General features: G+C 35.5%; 2 protein-coding genes and 1 pseudogene across 2 annotated transcripts; 2 read left to right on the top strand and 1 right to left on the bottom strand.

Moving 5' to 3' along the window:
• The first annotated feature begins 329 nt into the window (after nt 1–329).
• LOC106317272 lies at nt 330–1899 on the top strand (annotated as a pseudogene).
• Nucleotides 1900–5326: 3427 nt separating this feature from the next.
• LOC106316233 lies at nt 5327–6460 on the top strand. Its single transcript, XM_013754104.1, has one exon. It carries the CDS (start codon nt 5457–5459, stop codon nt 6366–6368), a length of 912 nt encoding a protein of 303 aa, XP_013609558.1. The 5' UTR covers nt 5327–5456; the 3' UTR covers nt 6369–6460.
• A 9092-nt stretch (nt 6461–15552) lies between these two features.
• Nucleotides 15553–16198, bottom strand: LOC106317819 (F-box protein At4g12382). Its single transcript, XM_013755594.1, is given in 3 exon segments — nt 15553–15813; nt 15815–15989; nt 16122–16198. Coding segments are annotated over 3 exon segments (426 nt in total). The 5' UTR covers nt 16166–16198; the 3' UTR covers nt 15553–15606.
• Nucleotides 16199–19186: the final 2988 nt, after the last annotated feature.

Genomic DNA, 19186 nt, shown 5'->3' with positions numbered 1-19186 from the left:
ATTTTTAATATTATTGTTATTTTTTTAAATTTGAAACCACACCTTCGGAACTCCACTCCAACATTAAACCATATATTTAGATTATGGTTCTATCAGGAGGAGATTGTGGTAGTCGGGCCTCGTACGGACATGGTATGAAGCCCAAATGCCAAGCCCGTAACAACCGGATCACACTTAAATGAAACGCTGTGGATCTGACGTGTCAGCGCGAGAGAAACCCTATTTCTGGCGTGGAATCCGAGCTGTCACCCCCAGGAGAGATACAATGTCTTCTTTATATATAAAGATAGTATAAATGTATATTTATCTTTTAATAAATGAAGCTGCATCCAAAACAGCCTCTGATCCCTTTGCACCGGGGAGAAAGGCATCGGTCCCAATACTGGTCTCCATCTCCACTGCAAGGTCTTTCTCCCACTCTATGAAATGTAAAAATGAGTATTTGTTGTTTTTCAAAATTTAGGGTTCGTAGTTTAATGGGCCACTCTTCACTACTTAAAAGGCTTCTGCATGTGTACAGCATTGCAATTATGATTTTTGGTATATCAAATATTTGTTTCAGGGGAATCGATTTCATCGTGTAATCAAGGGGTTTATGATTCAAGGCGGGGATATTTCGGCGAATGATGGGACAGGTGGCGAATCTATCTACTGATCTAAATTCGATGATGAGAGCTTCGAACTGAAACACGAGAGGAAAGGGATGCTCTCTATGGCTAACTCTGGCCCCAACACTAACGCCTCTCAGTTTTTCATCATCACCACTCGAACTGAAACACGAGGGGAAAGGGATGCTCTCTATGGCTAACACGGGATATTGATGCTGTACAAGCCAATGTCTCTTACTCATTTTTCTGTACTTGTGATCTTGCAGAGATGAGCACTGCCTTACGGAAGACAAAGTCACAAATCTTCACTAACAGTGCTGTAAGTTTATGGTTTTTTACCTATAAATTTTGATTACATTTATAAAACTGTTTTCCAGCTAGGATTTGATTTCGCTTCCCTCGAGAGAAGATTTATTGTACTTGGTGCCTTCTCTTTTGTATTGTAACTGGCTTCCTGTCATCCTGTGGCAGGCCTGCAAGCTGAAATTTTGGAGATGCAAAAGGAGCATTGGTGGACACTGAATTTGCTATGCGTGATGAAGATAACAATGTCAAAGCATTGTTTCGACAAGGCCAGGTACTAAAAAGGTTTATTGTTCGACCGTCTTCCATAATCCAGGCCTTTAGCACAGCTATTATGTATTTCTTTTGATATGTAAATGTTAGGCACACATGGCTCTCAATAACATCGATGCTGCTGCTGAAAGCCTTGAGAATGCTCTTCAATTCGAACCTAACGATGGTGAGTCATTGGTTTTGCTTGTTTGGTTTTGTGGTTTATGCTGCACACCTAAGCTTATTTGGGGGGAGATATCTAACTAGCATGTTATTTACGTGCATGGCACCTGCTGTTGATTTTCAGCTGGTCTTAAGAAAGAATATGCTGCTGTAATGAAAAAGGTGAGTTGATGTTTGTTTGTGACTTTACTTCTAGCATCAATGTCCCTTAACTATTGTCAATAACTTAAGCTCTGGCAGATTGCCATTAGAGACAATGAAGAGAAAAAGCAATACCGCAAAATGTTCGGATAGAATGTTCTGTTACATTTTAGGGGTAAGCCTAAAGTAATCTATTTGACTGTTCTTGCAAGCCACCGGAAATTGTTTTCTTGATGGTAAATGATTTTGATGTTTAAGCTTTTACTTTGCTGTTTTTGTAGGGTTGGTTGGATAGTGGAAGAAGAGACTAGCAAAAGAAGTGAAAAGAGCATTAAAAAGAAATAAATATTCAATAGAATTTGGGAAATGTTTCTGTTTCCCTCGTTTTGGTAAACAATGTTTACTTCTGCATTTCCAGCAAAGACTGATGCATTGTTTTTACAAAAAAGACACGCAATGAGAATATGAGATGATTAATGCAGTTTTGTGTTCTTGCTTCCTTCCCCATTTTCTCTTTCTTTGCTTGACTTATGTGTTAGGAAATGCAAGACTATACTATCTGCATTTTGTTAAGTTACAAGTCGAGGTAGACTAGAACATTCCTTGACCCATGAACCAATCTCTTGTATCTCTTTATCCCTTAAGTGAAGAAGCTCTGTGATGATGTCAAAAGCATCCAGAAAGGTACAAATATAGGAGATTAGCTGCATTTACAAAAGGAGGGAGTTTCACCTTACTTGAGCATCCACTAAGATCAAAATGTTGGAGATTAGTTGCATTTCCCAATAGAGGAAGGGAGCTCCACAAGACTTGAGCATCCACACGAAGATTCAAATCTTGGAGATTAGCTGCTTTTCCAATAGAGGAAGGGAGCTCGTAAGACTTGAGCATTTCGAAGATTCAGATATTGATAAGCTTGACTCCCTTGTCGACCTAAAAATGGAATACAACGAGCTTGAGAAGTTATGAGACGGAATTAAATTAAGTGTAATATTAACCAGAATAAGCAGACTCCAAACAGCGTTTCTCCGACTCCGGCTGCTCACTCAGAGCCGGAGTCGGGCTTATTTTTTTGTTGATCATCAGTGGTTCCGATGCATGCATTAACTAGCCTACCCTGCTCTTGATTGCATGTTGATTTTGAGCCTCTTTGGTTCACCTCTGGTCTTCGATCTTCTTCCTTCTCGAGCTCTCGAGAGTGGCTGATCTGGTGGTGTTCTGTTTCGCTCCTTGTCATCAACCATAAGGTCAGATCGAGATCTTCCATTTCGTCTCGCTTCCTTTAGGCGTTTCAAGTCGTTCTCCGACATCGCCGTCTCCGGTTGAAAGCTCAAGAACAATAAATTGGTTCTGGCTAGCTGGTGATTTGAAGCTTTGGTCTCTAATTGCATGTGCTATTCACTATAGGAGGATTCACAAATCGAAAGATTGGCCAAGTTTGCTTTAATCGATTTGTCTTAGTTCAAAGATGTCTCGTTGATGTCTCTTGCTTGTTTGTTCCTTGAGATTCTGGAATTAAATCGATCTGTTTTTAGGTTTGTACTAGTTATGGATGTTGTTTCTTGTTATGTTTGTCTCTTGTTTCATGTATCTCCCACTTGTGGGCTTTCGTTTCCGGGGACTTTCTCGTTGTCCGCCGGCCTTTGCATTTCCGGGATGGGATTCGCCGGACCATGTTGTAATTCTCAATCTAATATAATCATATTTTCAGTGTGGAAAAAATAAAGAAGACTCCATTTTTAGTTAATTTGATTCTATACAAATGGCATATTTTTTTTTTGTTTATTCTTTTATATCTACTCAACTGAGAAGCACACGAGCTCATGAGTCATGTCTTTATTTGTCTATACAGCGGCTCCAAAATCTGAATTGGTTAAATTTGATGAGTTATTTCAGGAAAACGTTTGTTAGGACGCCCCTACGAATTTCCAAGGTTTTTTTTCTTTCCAACGTCCTAGTCCCGACAGTTTTTTATTTCATCCGGAATCATCTGTTTTCTTGTAATACGACTATGTAAATTATAATTATCCTGTTGCTAAAAATAAATAAATTATAATTATCCTAAAAATCGGTCTAGACGTTGTTTGGGCATCCATCTAAGCGGTAAACCGGTCATAGCCGTAACAATTTCTTTTAAATCCAATTTATGCTACTCAAATCGGTTAAATTAATTTAAATCAATTTAAATGAATCTAGATTGGTTTTAAAAATTTAAACGAAACAATTATGTTAGTTCAAATCCACAAATTTGTTAATTTAGAATTATACATAAAAACTAAAATATCTAATATAAATATAAAATAATCAATAATTTAATATAAAATAATTAATAATTTGTTAACAACTACATCCGTCTAGGCTCTAACTAATCCGTCTAGTCGATAGTTCTCTACAAAAAGCTTAGTTACTGCATAGCGATTTTTCGAACATTGATTACAATAATACAAATTTGTAATATTAACAACTCCATGGGATATGGCTAATATGATGGTAGACCATGCTAAATAATGAATGACAAATGGTAGTTAGACTATCCATTGACCACGGGAATGGCTACACATTTGCAAATCTAAAAGAAATTATTATATTTCTCTTTACTGATATTTGTCAAATTATCCCCTCAAAAATATGTACCAGTGCCTCTTGCCGTTCAATTAACAAAAAAAAAACATGTTTTAAAGGCCTGGCTAAAACATCTTGAGTATTTGTTTTTTCACTAACATCTCAAATTAATCAGCATTATACACGTGTATAGGTGAAGTGTAATAACAAAGTCAAAAATTGTGAACCGTGTACAACCGTTTAGACGTTGACGTTTTGATAAAATTATATCCGCAATTCTAAAGTTCGTTTAATATAGTAATAGACCATCGACCGCGACTTATGCGTAGCGTACGCATAATAAATGAAAACTTCGATTTTTATCAAATAGCAGACACGAAAACAACATGCAAACATAATGCTGTTAAGAAAAATATAAATAAAATAAACTTTGTTAAAGAATATTTGGATATTGTTCGGGATTGCTCAATCAGGTATTTGGAGGAATTTAGCCGCCATTTGTTTGACAATTACATGCATCAATCACGAAGAAAAAAAGAATACAAGAGAAGCCATCTCTATTGAACATGGAAAATCAAATAGACTATATTAGTTTCATTACAGTACAAAAACCTCCAAAAGAAGTCAATATTCATAAAATAAAAACACCACAATTAATTTTTTTTGGCAAAAGAAACACAATTAAATATTTGCTGCTTGATAAACCGAACCTTTTCCCCACATGAGTTTGACCAGTTGTTTTTAGTTCAATTTTCTCTTGTGGTAAAAAACTTTATATAATTAAGCCATTCAGATTATGTATCCAAAAGTCATGGACCTTGATTCAGAACCTCTTCGCACCACATGACAAAATTAAGTTAATTAAATCATTTAGATTATTCAAAATTAACTAATATTCATTGTGAAATTTTGGTTGAAGATTTTCTCAGTGAAAAGGTTTTGTTTAACCGGAAATAGATAATAAAGTTTGCTTTGAAGAGTGAAACAAAATGAATAACGGCCACCGGAAAAGAAATTTCTTTTAAGAGACTAAAGTTAAAAAAAATAGATTATAGTTTATCATAAAAATCGAATCAAATAGATTATAGTTTATCATAAAAGTATTTTCAAAATTCTTTCTGGAAAGATGTAAGGACTAATAATTGTACAAAACCTTCTTGATATATAAAATAAAAATGTTTGGTCCAAAAAACATAGAAAACTATAAGTTAAGTATAAATCACAATAATTAAATTAAATCACAACCCATGAAGTAGGTGAGACTTATAAAGGCAGCTCCTAACTCAATCACCATTCATTTCTCCATCTCTCTCTAAAGTCAAGCCTTTCGTGTGAAAGGGAACACCTTCCAAGAACCAGAAAGGCAAAAGAAGAAGAGAGCATCCAAAGAAGAAGAAAACTCCCTTAATGGAGACAGAGGAAGCAGCAGCAGCAGAAACATCAATAGAACTCAATTTCGACAGCACAACATCATCTCCATACATAACAGCTCCTTCAAGCCCAACTCGATTTGGAAACAACAATGCTTTCTTCTTCAGTGCACCGACAAGCCCTTCACCTTCAACTTCCACCAAGAAGAGATCTGTCAGCGATTTTGATGACAATTTCGAGTTCAATTTCAGTGGTCAACTGGATAAATCTTATTTCTCTGCCGCAGATGAGCTCTTTGATGGAGGCAAGATTCGACCATTAGGGCCCTCACTCCCTCCTACTGCTGTTTCTTCTCCCAGATCTAGCTTTCTTGAGAGAGAAGTTTCCGATAGAGGAAGAGACCCGTCTCCCGGATCTACCACGCGCTATGAGCGTAAAGGGAGCCGTTCTATGTCTCCGTTAAGGGTTTCAGACATTATGGTTGATGAAGAAGAAGCACATGAGTCAGCAAAAATGGTTGCTTGTAACACAAGCAACCAAAAATCCTCTGTTTTCTTGTCAGCGATTCTGTTCCCTGGTCGAGCGTATAAAAAGTGGAAACTCAAAGATCTGTTACTATTCAGGAGCGCATCCGACGGAAGACCGGTTCCAACCAAAGAGTCCTTGAAAAGATATGATATACTCACAAAGAAAGAGGCGGAAGAAAGGAAAAACTCGAGCGTCCGATCAAGGGAGAGTTGTGACTCACCGGTGTCTAGGTCGAGGAGGAGGCACGGCGTGGCGATCTCGGCTCATGAGATGCATTACACTGAGAACAGAGCAGTTTCGGAGGAGTTGAAGAGGAAGACATTCTTGCCGTACAAGCAAGGCTGGTTAGGCTGCTTAGGGTTTAACCCTGCGGCCCATGAAATTGCAAGAGTTGGGTCCTTGTCACGTGCTTCCTCTTGATCCTCCTTGTACTTTCTATTTATAATATTATTTTTTGATGGATTTAATTTTCAGATGTGGTGGTAAAAAATCTATTGACTTGATGGAAAGTATGATTTTGTTAATTCTTATAATGTTTTATACAAAATGAATAAAAGAAAAAAAATTGAAATGTAAATTTGGCTTACGAAGTATTTTGGCTTATTCCATTCATTCGTTGAAGGTTGTGGCTTGTCAATTGGATATTAGTTGACTATTTGGATACTAAACAGTAACTAGAAAGCACATATTTAACGAATTGCCCGAACATACTGGTCGAGAGAGTGCTCATTTTTTTTTTCACGACCTCCTTATTTATATAGTTCTCCAGTTTTAGAATCAGGTAAAAGTGTATGCATGGTTATTTAGTTTACCGATAAGAGCATAAGTTACTCCTAATTTGTAGTGAATTAAAGAATGAGGCAACAATGAGGGCCAGCTGAGCCGAAAGAGGAATAGTAAAGAAGAAATGCAATGCTCCTTAATCATATGAGGTTTGTGCAATAATAATGGTAATGATGCTCTTAAGAGAATAAAGTCCGTGGACCACCTATAAAATGATAATAGATGCTATATAGTTAACATTTGATTAAGTAACTGATGACAACCTAGTATGAGTTAATAACTTTACTATTGCATCTAGGCTGCAATGATGAATTCATGGGGCAGCGCCTGGCGTTTACCTTTTTTCTTAATGTATTTTTGTCAACTTTTTCTTAATGTTTGTTAATCAAGAAATTGAGATTTTAACGGTACATTAGAGATATTGAAGATAGAGGAATAAGAACTTTTGTAATGTTATAAACTTATAACTCAAAAAAACTCATGTTATAGTCAGAGTCCTCATGGCAATGGAGTATATTTTTAAATTTCACGTTTTTAAACATTTATGATCTGAATCAAAAATCAATTGAGCGGCGACAGATAAAAATTAAGATAGGATCAGAGAGGTGGGTGACCATTTATTAAGATGTTTGATACAACTGTGATTAGACAGGTGCTATATTCTTAATTGTAATTGATGTTTATTTGATTAAGTATTAATGTACCAAACACTCCAATACAATTAATGCCACATTAAAAACTATTGTTAAGAGAATACGAACATCAATGAAAATGTGTACAACGAAAATCATATTCATGTATATATTGTATCAATAATCTTTTGACTTAGGATCTCGACATCAAACGTGTGGTGATTTACAATCTAAAATAAACAAACATAAGTTGTATTCATAGTTATGAATCCCCGGAATCATCTTTACATATTTGAAAATCAGCCACTCTTTCTTTTACGCGTATCCAAATTTAATGGATGTGTGATCATAACTTTTATAATATTCGAAGATATATGTGCTTTCGTAGACAATTTATCGTATGCTCACACGTCATCATATTTTCATGAGTTATGTTTTACTTGATTAATCAAAAAAGGAAAAATGTATTTGGTGAATTTTATTGTTCCATATAGATAATTTCGGAAACTGGAAAAACGATGATTGATAAAAAAATTTTTTGTCGAAGATTGATAATTGATTGGAGCAGTTTGATTCATTCGTAGAAAAACTTTGTTGTTGGGTCAGTTAGTTCTAGGCTCCGGCAGGGGCGGACGTAGGTGAAGACATACGGAGTCAATTGCCCCCGTCTCTTTTTTATTTTCCTTTCTTAAACTATACAATTCATGTAATGCTCTTCTAAACCTACAACTAAATATCATGAAATAAAATTATGTGCCCCCGTCTAAATGGACTCTTGCGTCCGCCACTGGGCTCCGGGCTCAGATGACTTACGTGGTACGGTTGTATATATTTCCATCGGATTTGCCCAACTCCAAATTATCGAGCTTCGATCCCAGTCACCGAGTTATAAACAAAATTGTTTATGGGAAAATATAAAAATGATGTTAAAACTTAAAATACCATGTTGTTGATAAAAAAATAACTTAAAATACCATGTATCTAGAAACTTTCTGAAGGAGCATAAGTTGTGTATTGTAAAGCAAACGATAATAATAAGTCAAGAATGACATATGTACGCTTCACCACTATTTTTTTTTATTCAGCAGACATAACTCCCATGGCCGCCGAGAAAGAAAAATTTGAAGTTGATTTACGTCTAGAATTTGACTGCACAATTAAACCAGTTTTTTTGTTCCAAAAAAAACTAAACCAGTTAAATGAATTACCGGTGGTGGTGGCCAATGGCCAGTATTCTCACCTGCTTTTCCATAGATAAATGGATATTAAATAAATTGTAAGTTCTAAAGACTGCAGATAATTATGTAATTGGCTGAAATTATATTGTACATTCTCATTAACAGTAGACCGGATTTTCTACTATTCGTAGAACATAAAATCAAATTATGTTTTAACAATAACTAGATATTGACCCGCCCTCAGTATATTTTTTTGTTTTTTTAATTTTTTGCCTAATATAATTTATGTATGTGTTTGTATAATTATATTTTTGTATGATATGAATTTAATAGAATATATATAATTTTCTCTATATTAAATAAATAATTTATCAAGTTTCATAATTGTGTACTTGTGTCATATACGTTTGAGAAATTATTTTTAACCTTTATTCACCAAATTTGCAATTTGTAATATTTTTTTGTACTTTCATATATTATAACATTTTTAATTTCCCACATTTTATTTCTAAACTTAAGTAGGTGTTTTAACAGAATAGCTATAACAGATGACCCTAAAAAATTGTTTGATAATAATATAGATTAGTAATATCTAATTAAGGTCAATTAGGCAAAATAATTTTAAAACAATGGGAATTTTAAAAACCCATACAAATACACAATGCAAAACAATGTATCAAATTTGAGGCCCAAGGCCCATATAAATAAATAAATCCCGACCACAAACTTATTATAGAGAAAAAAAATCTTTTTAGAAATGTCAGCTCTTTTGATCAAAAAAAAAAAAGATCAGCTCGAAAATAGAGTTTATCTCTCCCTCTTTCTATTATAACCGACCGGGGATCTTGTCTCATCTCATACTTAATCGATCTGTAAAAAAAATTGCTCAGATCAGCCCAGGTTTTAACTGGAAAATATATTAGTAGAAAATTTAAATGGTGCTAAAGTCCAGAAATATATTTTAAACGGTCCCGATCAAATAGAAAACAGCTTGTAAAAGCGGAAGTTGCATATAAATAGAGGTTTCCTACTATTAAGGAGTGGTGGTTATTTTCGAAAAAGAAAATGATGTGGTGGTTAGTTTTGAAAATTAAAAAAGCATAGTAGTTATCACATTAAAAAGGTATGTATCGTTAAAAATAGTTGTTGGATCCAACTTTTATCAATGGGTCAAACAGGTGTTTTAATAGAATAGATTACACAACACATATATTTTTCATATGATTACTTCTAGTTTTTTTTGGTAAAAGATTACTTCTAGTTTATATACACTATGTATAATTTTTCATATTTTAATCTCTTAAAATATTTTATATGTATTTATTTATATAGCCTAAGGATATCAAAAGTTTTTTTTTTGAACAACAGGATATCAAAAGTTAAAAATGGGCCAAAAAATGCTTTAGGGCAAAAGGACAATAAACTGTTTTTCTGCTCTGTTTTAGCAAATTTATCAGAAAAAGTGGTGGACGTCTCTCTATCTCATTCATTCAGCAACAAGTTGATTTATACGTTCAACAGTTGGTATATTTCTACATTTAATCCTTATATATATAGATCAGTTTTAGTGAACATAATATTCTATTTAATTCTGCATCATTTTCTACTGCTTAAACATTAGAGAAACGAAATTAGCTAAATTTGGGACGTCAACTAAAGATGAAGAAACTTTTAGAAAGCCTAAACTAAAACACTAAACTCAATTAATTTTTATTCAACTCTCATAGTCTAACACGTTCTCGGGCGGAACGATCCAGATGCTTTGACGAGGACAAAGTTGTAGCCAGCTGTGCCATTCCTTACACGGACTGTACATGCTTTCATCAAGCGAGTAGGAGACACAACTCTTGCGATTGTAACCAAACCTTGAAAAGTATATATTGTTCCTCATCCATGGGAGATTATTTCTTAGCTCAGAGTTATAAAAACTGACAAAGAATGTGAAGCCGTCAAGCTCAGCAAGACTTATCTTCACCCAATTGAAAGAGACTAGTTTATAGATCAATGGCTTCTCATTCCCACTTGTAAGCATGAGAAAGAGCTCTCCATTCTTCTCTGCCAAAAAAGATGCTTTCTGGTAATAATTCAATTGATGTTCACTAGAGACATATGCAAAATGAAAATCCCATGTCCGAGAAGATGTGTGAAACGAGTGCAGACTCCCTCCTCCTTGGTTAAAGCAGTGAAAGAAATAGAATCTATTATGGAGATAGAAAAGCTTGCAATGTTGCATATCATACCATAAAAAACCAGAATAGAACTCGGACTCTTGAGTGATCCACTCAGTTGCTCCAGGATGGCACGTGCTGATGGTTATCCTGTTGAATAGTGCCTATTTGTTCTCAAACCACAAAAAATAAAATGTGGGAAAAGAAGTTAATAAGTTAATAATAAGGATAAATGGAGAAAGATCCAGAGTGTTCTGTTCTCTGTATTAATATGTAATGGCCAGTGTTATTTAGTGTAAATAACTAAGAAATAAGTTATCTACTTTATATTTTTCTACTATTGTCTCACTCATACGTTCTATACACAAACGTTTTTCTGTTTTCTTTTCTTTGAACAAGACCAAAAACAGAACAAGAGAAGCATGAAAAAAACCTGCAATTTTCTGCAGTTTGTAACATGGTATCAGAGCTCCTGCTGATCCCTGGAACCTTGCTGAACAAGACTGAAGAAGCTTGAACAAGTCTGAATAAGAAAAGAACAAGACAGAACCAGAAAATCAAAAGAACAAGAAGGAAAGAAGAACAACAAGAAGAAAAACACATGGCGTCAAACTTGCAATCTTCACAATTTGTTGCTGTCTTTGATGGACATAACTATGAATTCTGGGCGGCTAGGATGAAGACAACTCTGATGAACAGAGAGCTTTGGGAAATAGTTGAAGAGGGACTTCCTGAACCACCATCTAGATCACCGGAGACGTCTGGAGCTGACTATGCAAAAGAGCTTGGAGACTGGCGATCCCGTAAGACGAAAGACACAGCAGCTCTACAACTCATTCAACTTTCTGTAGCTGATGTTGTCTTTGACAAAATTCTTTCTGCAACCTCAGCCAAGCAAGCATGGGAGCTACTTGAACATTCCTATCAAGGTAATGAAAAAGTTAAGATGGTTAGACTACAAGCCTTGAGAAGAGATTTTGAGAATCTGAAAATGAAGGAAGGAGAAAAGGTCAAGCCTTACTCTGAAAGAATCCAGGCTGTAGCTAATCAAATGAGAGCTCTAGGTGAAGATCAAACTTTGATTTGGTGGTTAAAATTCTAGCTTCTATGCCCAAGAGCTATGCTCCATTGTCATCACTGATGGAAGAAACTAAAGATCTCAAGACAGTAACCTTTGCTGAGTTGGTGGGATCTTGGAAGCTCATGAAAAGAAATTCTTCCCTGAAGATGAAGAAAATGGTGAAGGTGCATTCCATGCACGTTTTAGAAGCTTGAAAGTCAGAGACCATGGCAAGACAAGCTCATGGAGGACAAGCTATAAAGGAAAAGGGAAAAAGTGGTGTGGCTTTTGCAAGAAAAACAATCACAATGAAGATGTCTGCTATCTAAAGAATGGAAGAAAGAAGCCAGACTTCAACAAAAACAAAGGTAGAAGTGAATGCTACTACTGTGGAAATCTTGGTCACTTTTCAAGAGAATGCAGAAGAAAGAAACCAGAACAAGCACAACTGTCTCATCAACAAGAAGAAGCAGAAGATAATCACTTGTTCACCGCAAGACAGGATGATCAAGAGTCATTTGAAGAGAACTTATGGCTCATTGATAGTGGGTGCACTAATCACATGACTCCAAATGAAAAGGTGTTTTCCAGAATCAACACAAACATCAAAGTTCCAATAAGAGTTGGTAATGGAGCTGTGTTGATGACCAAAGGAAAAGGAGACGTTGAAGTCATGACAAAGAAAGGCAAGAGAATCATCCGAGATGTTTTTCTTGTGCCAACGCTTGCAAAGAATCTGTTAAGTGTCCCTCAAATGATTGAAAATGGATATCAAGTCACCTTTAAGAAAAGATGTTGCATCATACATGATGGTGCTGGAAGAAAGGTAGCTGAAGTGGAGATGGTGAACAAGAGCTTTCCCATCAAGTGGTCCTCAAGCCCTGAAACAGCAATGGTGGCAAAAAATGAAGCTGCAGAATTATGGCATCAAAGGCTTGGGCACACTGGTTACTCAAATCTGAAGATCTTGCAGTCAATGGATATGGTTCTAAATCTTCCCAAGTTCGTGGTGGAGAAGGAAGGTTGCGAGAACTGTATTCTAAGCAAACATAGTCGTGATTCATTCCCAAAAGAATCAGAGACAAGAGCAACAATGAAACTTGAGTTGATTCACAGTGATGTGTGTGGACCAATGCAGAGTTTATCAATCATTGGGAGCCGATATTTCCTCACATTCATTGATGATGCAACAAGGATGGTCTGGGTTTATTTCTTGAAGTCAAAATCAGAAGTCTTTCAAACCTTCAAGAAGTTCAAAAACCTTGTCGAAAATCAAGCTAGCTGCAAGATAAAGAAGATTAGATCAGACAGAGGATCTGAATATCTCTCTGGAGAATTCACAAAGTTTTTGGAGGATCATGGCATCGAAAGACAGTTAACAGCAGCATATTCTCCACAACAAAATGGTGTCTCGGAAAGAAGAAACAGAAGTCTAGTGGAGATGGCAAGGGCCATGATCAAAGCTAAAGACTTACCAATGAAGTTCTGGGCAGAAGCTGTCCATATAACAGCTTACATTCAGAACAGAATTCCGACCAAAGCACTTGAGAACAAGACGCCGCTTGAAGCTTGGAATGGAACAAAGCCATCAATGAATCATTTAAAGGTGTTTGGTTGTGTATGCTATGTACACATACCAGATGAAAAGAGAAAGAAGTGGGATGACAAGTCCAAGAAAGCAATCTTTGTTGGCTACAGCTCTCAAACTAAAGGCTACCGAGTCTATTTGCTGGAGGAAGACAAAATAGACGTTTCAAGAGATGTGATATTTGATGAAGGAAGCAAATGGGACTGGAAGCAAAAAGAAGTTAACAAACAATCTGTTGTATCTCTAGAACTAGATTGTAGACAAGAAGATCTAAGGGTTGGTGATTCAAGTTCTAGCGATGGTGAATCCAGAGGGAGAAGAATCATTCAGCCGGTGCCCTTTAATCTGGATCCTGACAGTCCAGAAAGCAGTTCAATCCAGCCAAATAGACGAACCAGATCAATGAATGATATCTTACGTACTGCTCCACACGTTGATGTTGAATCTGCTGAAGCATGTGAAGGATGTTACTTGAGTTTTGAAGAACCAGAAACATTCGAAGAAGCTGTAAAGCATACTGAGTGGAGACATGCTATGGAAGAAGAAATACACAGGATCGAGAAGAACCAGACATGGCAATTGGTTAAAAGACCTGCAGACAAAAATGTGGAGAAGCTCATGGGAAGATTTTGGTGGTGTGCATTTATGTGGACGATCTTATTGTCACCGGAGACGACAAGAAAATGGTGGATGATTTCAAGATGGCAATGAAGAATGAATTTGAGATGTCTGATCTAGGACTGTTGAACTATTTCTTCGGGATGGAGATTGTGCAGAGTGAAGAAGGAATTTTTCTATCCCAAGAGTGCTATGCAAAGAAGCTGCTGGAGAAGTTCAACATGAAAGAATGCAAGATCATGAGAACATTTTGGTGGTGTGCATTTATGTGGACGATCTTATTGTCACCGGAGACGACAAGAAAATGGTGGATGATTTCAAGATGGCAATGAAGAATGAATTTGAGATGTCTGATCTAGGACTGTTGAACTATTTCTTCGGGATGGAGATTGTGCAGAGTAAATAAGGAATTTTTCTATCCCAAGAATGCTATGCAAAGAAGCTGTTGGAGAAGTTCAACATGAAAGAATGCAAGATCATGAGAACACCATTGGCACCTCAAGGCAAGAATCAAGATGAAGAAGAAGAACTTGCTGATTCTAAAACTTATAGGAGCCTTGTGGGAGGTCTGCTGTATCTAACAGCTACTCAACCTGATCTGATATTCTCTGCATCTTATTTTTCTAGGTATCTGAAGGAACCTAAAGCCAGAATTTCAAGGAGGCAAAGAGAGTTCTCAGATACATCAAAGGGACAGCTGATATAGGATTGATGTTTTCTGCCGTCAAGGAGCCAAAGCTTGTTGGATATTCAGATAGTGATTGGGGAGGAGGCAAAGAAGATCTAAAATCAACAACTGGATATTGCTTTAGCATTGGGTCTGCAATATTCTCATGGAAAACTATCAAGCAAGACACTATCGCTCAATCCACCGCTGAGGCAGAATACATGGCTTTGTGTGCAGCAACAATCAAGCAATATGGCTAAGGCGTTTGCATGAAGATTTGAAGTTCAACACTCAAGAGGGAGTTCCTATCTACTGTGACAGTCAATCAGCCATTGCAATTGGGAAAAATCAAGTCCAGCATAGAAGAACCAAGCACATTCAAATCAAGTATCACTTTGTTAGAGAATCTGTGAAAAATGGAGACATCAAGCTGGAATATTGCAAGAGTGAAGAGCAGCTGGCTGATACACTCACTAAGGCATTGGGAGGACAGCCTTTTGAAAGGTTTCGTGTTCAACTTGGTTTGAGGAACAAAAAGGCAAGAGGGAGTGTTGAATAGTGCCTATTTATTCTCAAACCACAAAAAATAAAACGTGGGAAAAGAAGGTAATAAGTTAATAATAAGGATAAATGGAGAAAGATCCAGAGTGTTATGTTCTCTGTATAAATATGTAATAGCCGGTGTTATGTAGTGTAAGCAACTAAGAAATCAGTTCTCTACTTCATCTTTCTCTACTACTGTCTCACTCATACGTTCTATACACAAACGTTCCTCTGTTTTCTTTTCTTTGAACAAGACCAAAAACAGAACAAGAGAAGCATGAAGAAAACCTGCAAATTTCTGCAGTTTGTAACATATCCTTCTCTCTTAATCTTCTTCATCAAAATGTAACGATGACACAAGGCCTACAACACAATGATCCGACGTAGGAGGACAAGAGAATGCAATCACCAGAAAAGACTGCTAAAACTTGGGCAAGCTTACGAGCTCCCTAGAAAACGGGTTGAAGAAGAACATGTCTTTTGAGACAGATCTACGCATAAGTAACCAGCCGTCTCTTGAGTAACACAAAGTGGAGTCAGCTAGCTCCGGCAGATTCAAAGTGTACGACTTCCAGTGTAACGGATCGAGGAGTTCAAACGAAGTGCCACGTTTAGGAAAACAAAAAAAACCAAGGGTGTTTTTCTACTACACGAATAGATACTGCAGCTTCGCGCCATGTTTTGCAAGAAGCTGAGGCACGGATGTTATCTTTTAGTACAAGCTGAGACATTATTACTTCCAAGAGGCTTGATGGAAGATCATCAAAACTCGGATTCACTGCCACTTCGCTCTGAGTTTTGGATCTACAAAAAAAAGGTTTAATTATATATGAAAAAGTCTGATTATACAAAAAAAGCTTTGAAACTCAGTTCAGATTCAAATCAAATTAATCCTCCAATATTATAAGTTGTAAAAAGTGCTTGAGAGTAACAAACCTTTTACGGGGGACGGTGGTTGAAGACGTAGAATGCGACGCCATCCCTCGAGAAGGTGGTGGTGTTCAACGGGGCAACGGTGGTTGAGAGTAACAAACCTTTTAGGGTTTATTGTCTTTCGATATTTCCAATATGTTTCGTATTTTCAACAGGTTATAATTTATATAGACTTGGTTTCAAAACATTATATGTACGTATAATTAAATTACTAATCGGATAATAATTGTTTCTACGGTAATATATAACTGTAAAAAATAAAATTTGATTTTGGATTAAAAAAGGTTTGTTTCATTAAACAAACTTAAAGTGGTCTAGGAGCGCAAACCGAAATAAAACAACAACAAATAAATATTTCTATCAAAAGCCTTTACAGTCCTAGATAAATAATTTTTCGTATCCATAACATTTTGTTCTCTATAGATGTAGGAAATCATGAAGTTATGGAATCTTCGTAATGTCTCTATCTCAGCTCTGTTGAAAAGTTTGCCAAAGTTTTGATATGTAGAATGTTGAAGCATGTTTTTCATTGTCCAAACGAGTGTTTCAAACTCCGAGTGCAAAGATGACTCTCTTCTTATTTAATCTCTTATACTCATTAGTTGGATTTTTTTTTTATTATGTCTTTCCAAACCCATCCACATCCGTTAAATTGTGATATAGAAGTCCAACCACCATCCACAAACATATGTTCCGCAAGCATATGACTTGTGAAACAATAATATCTTGTTGTTAGGTTTATGTAGATTAGCTCTAAATGATTCCTGTCAATTGCTCTGACTAATTTATCGTTCTGATATTTTCAAAGATAACAAAGTATCTATAGAAAAGGATTTCTATCTAGTATTGGATCTTCAATATTGTTTTTCCTTCAGAAATGGTAATTTATATTTGTGAAGTTACTTGAGGCTGGGAAAATATTGGGGGTTGGAAGGTGTAGCTGATAAAGCTCAGGCATGTAAAGCTAGTGGGCACTAAAAAATAATATGATTAACATATTCATTTGGTTCTCCACACCCTGTACAAAAATTATCACATCGCATATGACGACGTGTCATGCTTCGTGTTACAACTACATGTCATGTTACCAAATGCCAGATTATACATCTTCTATAATACATGAATTTTCCAAGCAAATGATTGAAGTTTAGTCATGTTGGGTTCCTAATATACAACATATATTTCTCTCTCAAATATATTTCGAGCAACCCAATATCCCGACTTAACAATATACTGGTCACTCTTTGTAAAAATCCAACAATATCTATTTCTTTGATTGGTTCGACATATGGCCAAGCTCCTAACTAAAGGGATATCCTCTGGATGTCAAAATATTCTAGCATCTCCATATCTCATTCCTTTGAATCAATATTGATGAAGTCACTAACTGTCATTCTTAGATAAGTATAACTATTGGGTTAATAATCTAATAGTGTCATATATCAGTCCAAACCCAAATGCTTGATACAAATTTTTAGAATTTTTTTAGAAAGGTTTGATATCTTTTCAGATCCTTATAACCTATGTTATATAGAATCAAAAACGGTTACGTGGAACAGGAATCAAATGAAAGTGAAAAAACTAATTTGAAAAAACTAGGAAATGGAAACATGTTAGATGCATATATCCATATATATTCATATCAGACATATCAGGCCCGACCCTGGCCTAAAGCCCAACCAGTTAGGGCTTTAGACACCAACATATTAAATGTTAAGGGGCGTCAAATTTTGTCAAAAGTGTACATAGTACAATGACGAAAGCTGTTATCGTACTTCCTATGAACCTGAAATTTTTGCATGCTTTAGGCATGATACAATGTTGGGTCGGCACTGATCCATCGACATTATTAAAACTGAAGTACATTTTGGTACTGTTTGGAAACATTGATATGAGTATAAATGAGAATTGTTTGGAAACATGAATAACAGTATAAAAAAGAGGTATAGTATCCTTTTAGTAATTTCATTAATTACATTAATTTTTTTTCCATATTTCACCCAGATTAACAATTCATTAATTATATTATCTTAACAGTACATCACATTATTAATTATATTACTATAATAATAATAGTGCAAATTTTTATTTATAAGTTAAGCAACATTAACTTTGTGCCAATTATAAAATTAAAAATGTAAAGTAACTCGGTTTTGCATATGGTTAAACGTTCGGTTTTGTTTGTTTTACTAAACATTATTTTTATTTTAGTTTCAATCGGTGGAAAATTACGTAGCCAAAAACACAATTCAAAGACATATTTTTGTGAATAAAATAATAACTTAAATCAAAATAATAAAAATGTATTACATTTATTGTCACTTAATTTTTCATTCCATGTAATTATATTACTAAATAACAAAACTTTTTATATTTTACTTAATTTAGCCAAACACATAGAAATAGTCATTTTTATTAGTTTATAAAATCAGTTAGGCATGAACATTGACTATTCATTTAGGTACATGTTGTTCTTTTCGGTTATCGTTTTTTTAATTAGACTCCGCTTGAATATTGTAAATTTATGTGTGGGTTTTGAGTTGGATCCTTCTGGGTCTAGATGAGTTTGGTTCTGATGTATATGAACCTACAAATATCTAAATAACAAATGTATATGAAACGGATTCGAATATTTGTACAAAAAATAACTATATTATCCGATTCAGTTCTGGTCTTTTGAATATAATTAGTTATATTATGATCCATCTAAAATATATAACACTAATTATGAAAAATAAAAATATAAGAACCAATATCCGCACAGGTGCGCAGATCAATCTCTAGTATATATTAAAATATAAAAATAATTTTATAAAACTTATAATTTTTACAAGGAGATGCTGCAAAGAAGGGAGCGGTTTATGTTCCAGACACTCGATGTGTTCTACATGACATTGATGAGCAGGTTAAAGAACAAGTACTACTCTACCATAGTGAGAGGTTAGCGATTGCCTATGGTATCACACGCACCCCACCTCAGAAGAGCCTTACAATCCTCAAGAATCTCCGTGTGTGTAATGACAGCCACAACTTTATCAAGATCATGTCTAAAATCATTGGTAGAACGT

This window comes from Brassica oleracea, chromosome C9, assembly GCF_000695525.1.
Source record: "Brassica oleracea var. oleracea cultivar TO1000 chromosome C9, BOL, whole genome shotgun sequence".
NCBI classification, from domain to species: Eukaryota; Viridiplantae; Streptophyta; class Magnoliopsida; order Brassicales; family Brassicaceae; genus Brassica; species Brassica oleracea.
The sequence above is the reverse complement of the archived record's forward strand: the minus strand, read 5'-3'. Positions and strand labels throughout refer to the sequence as shown.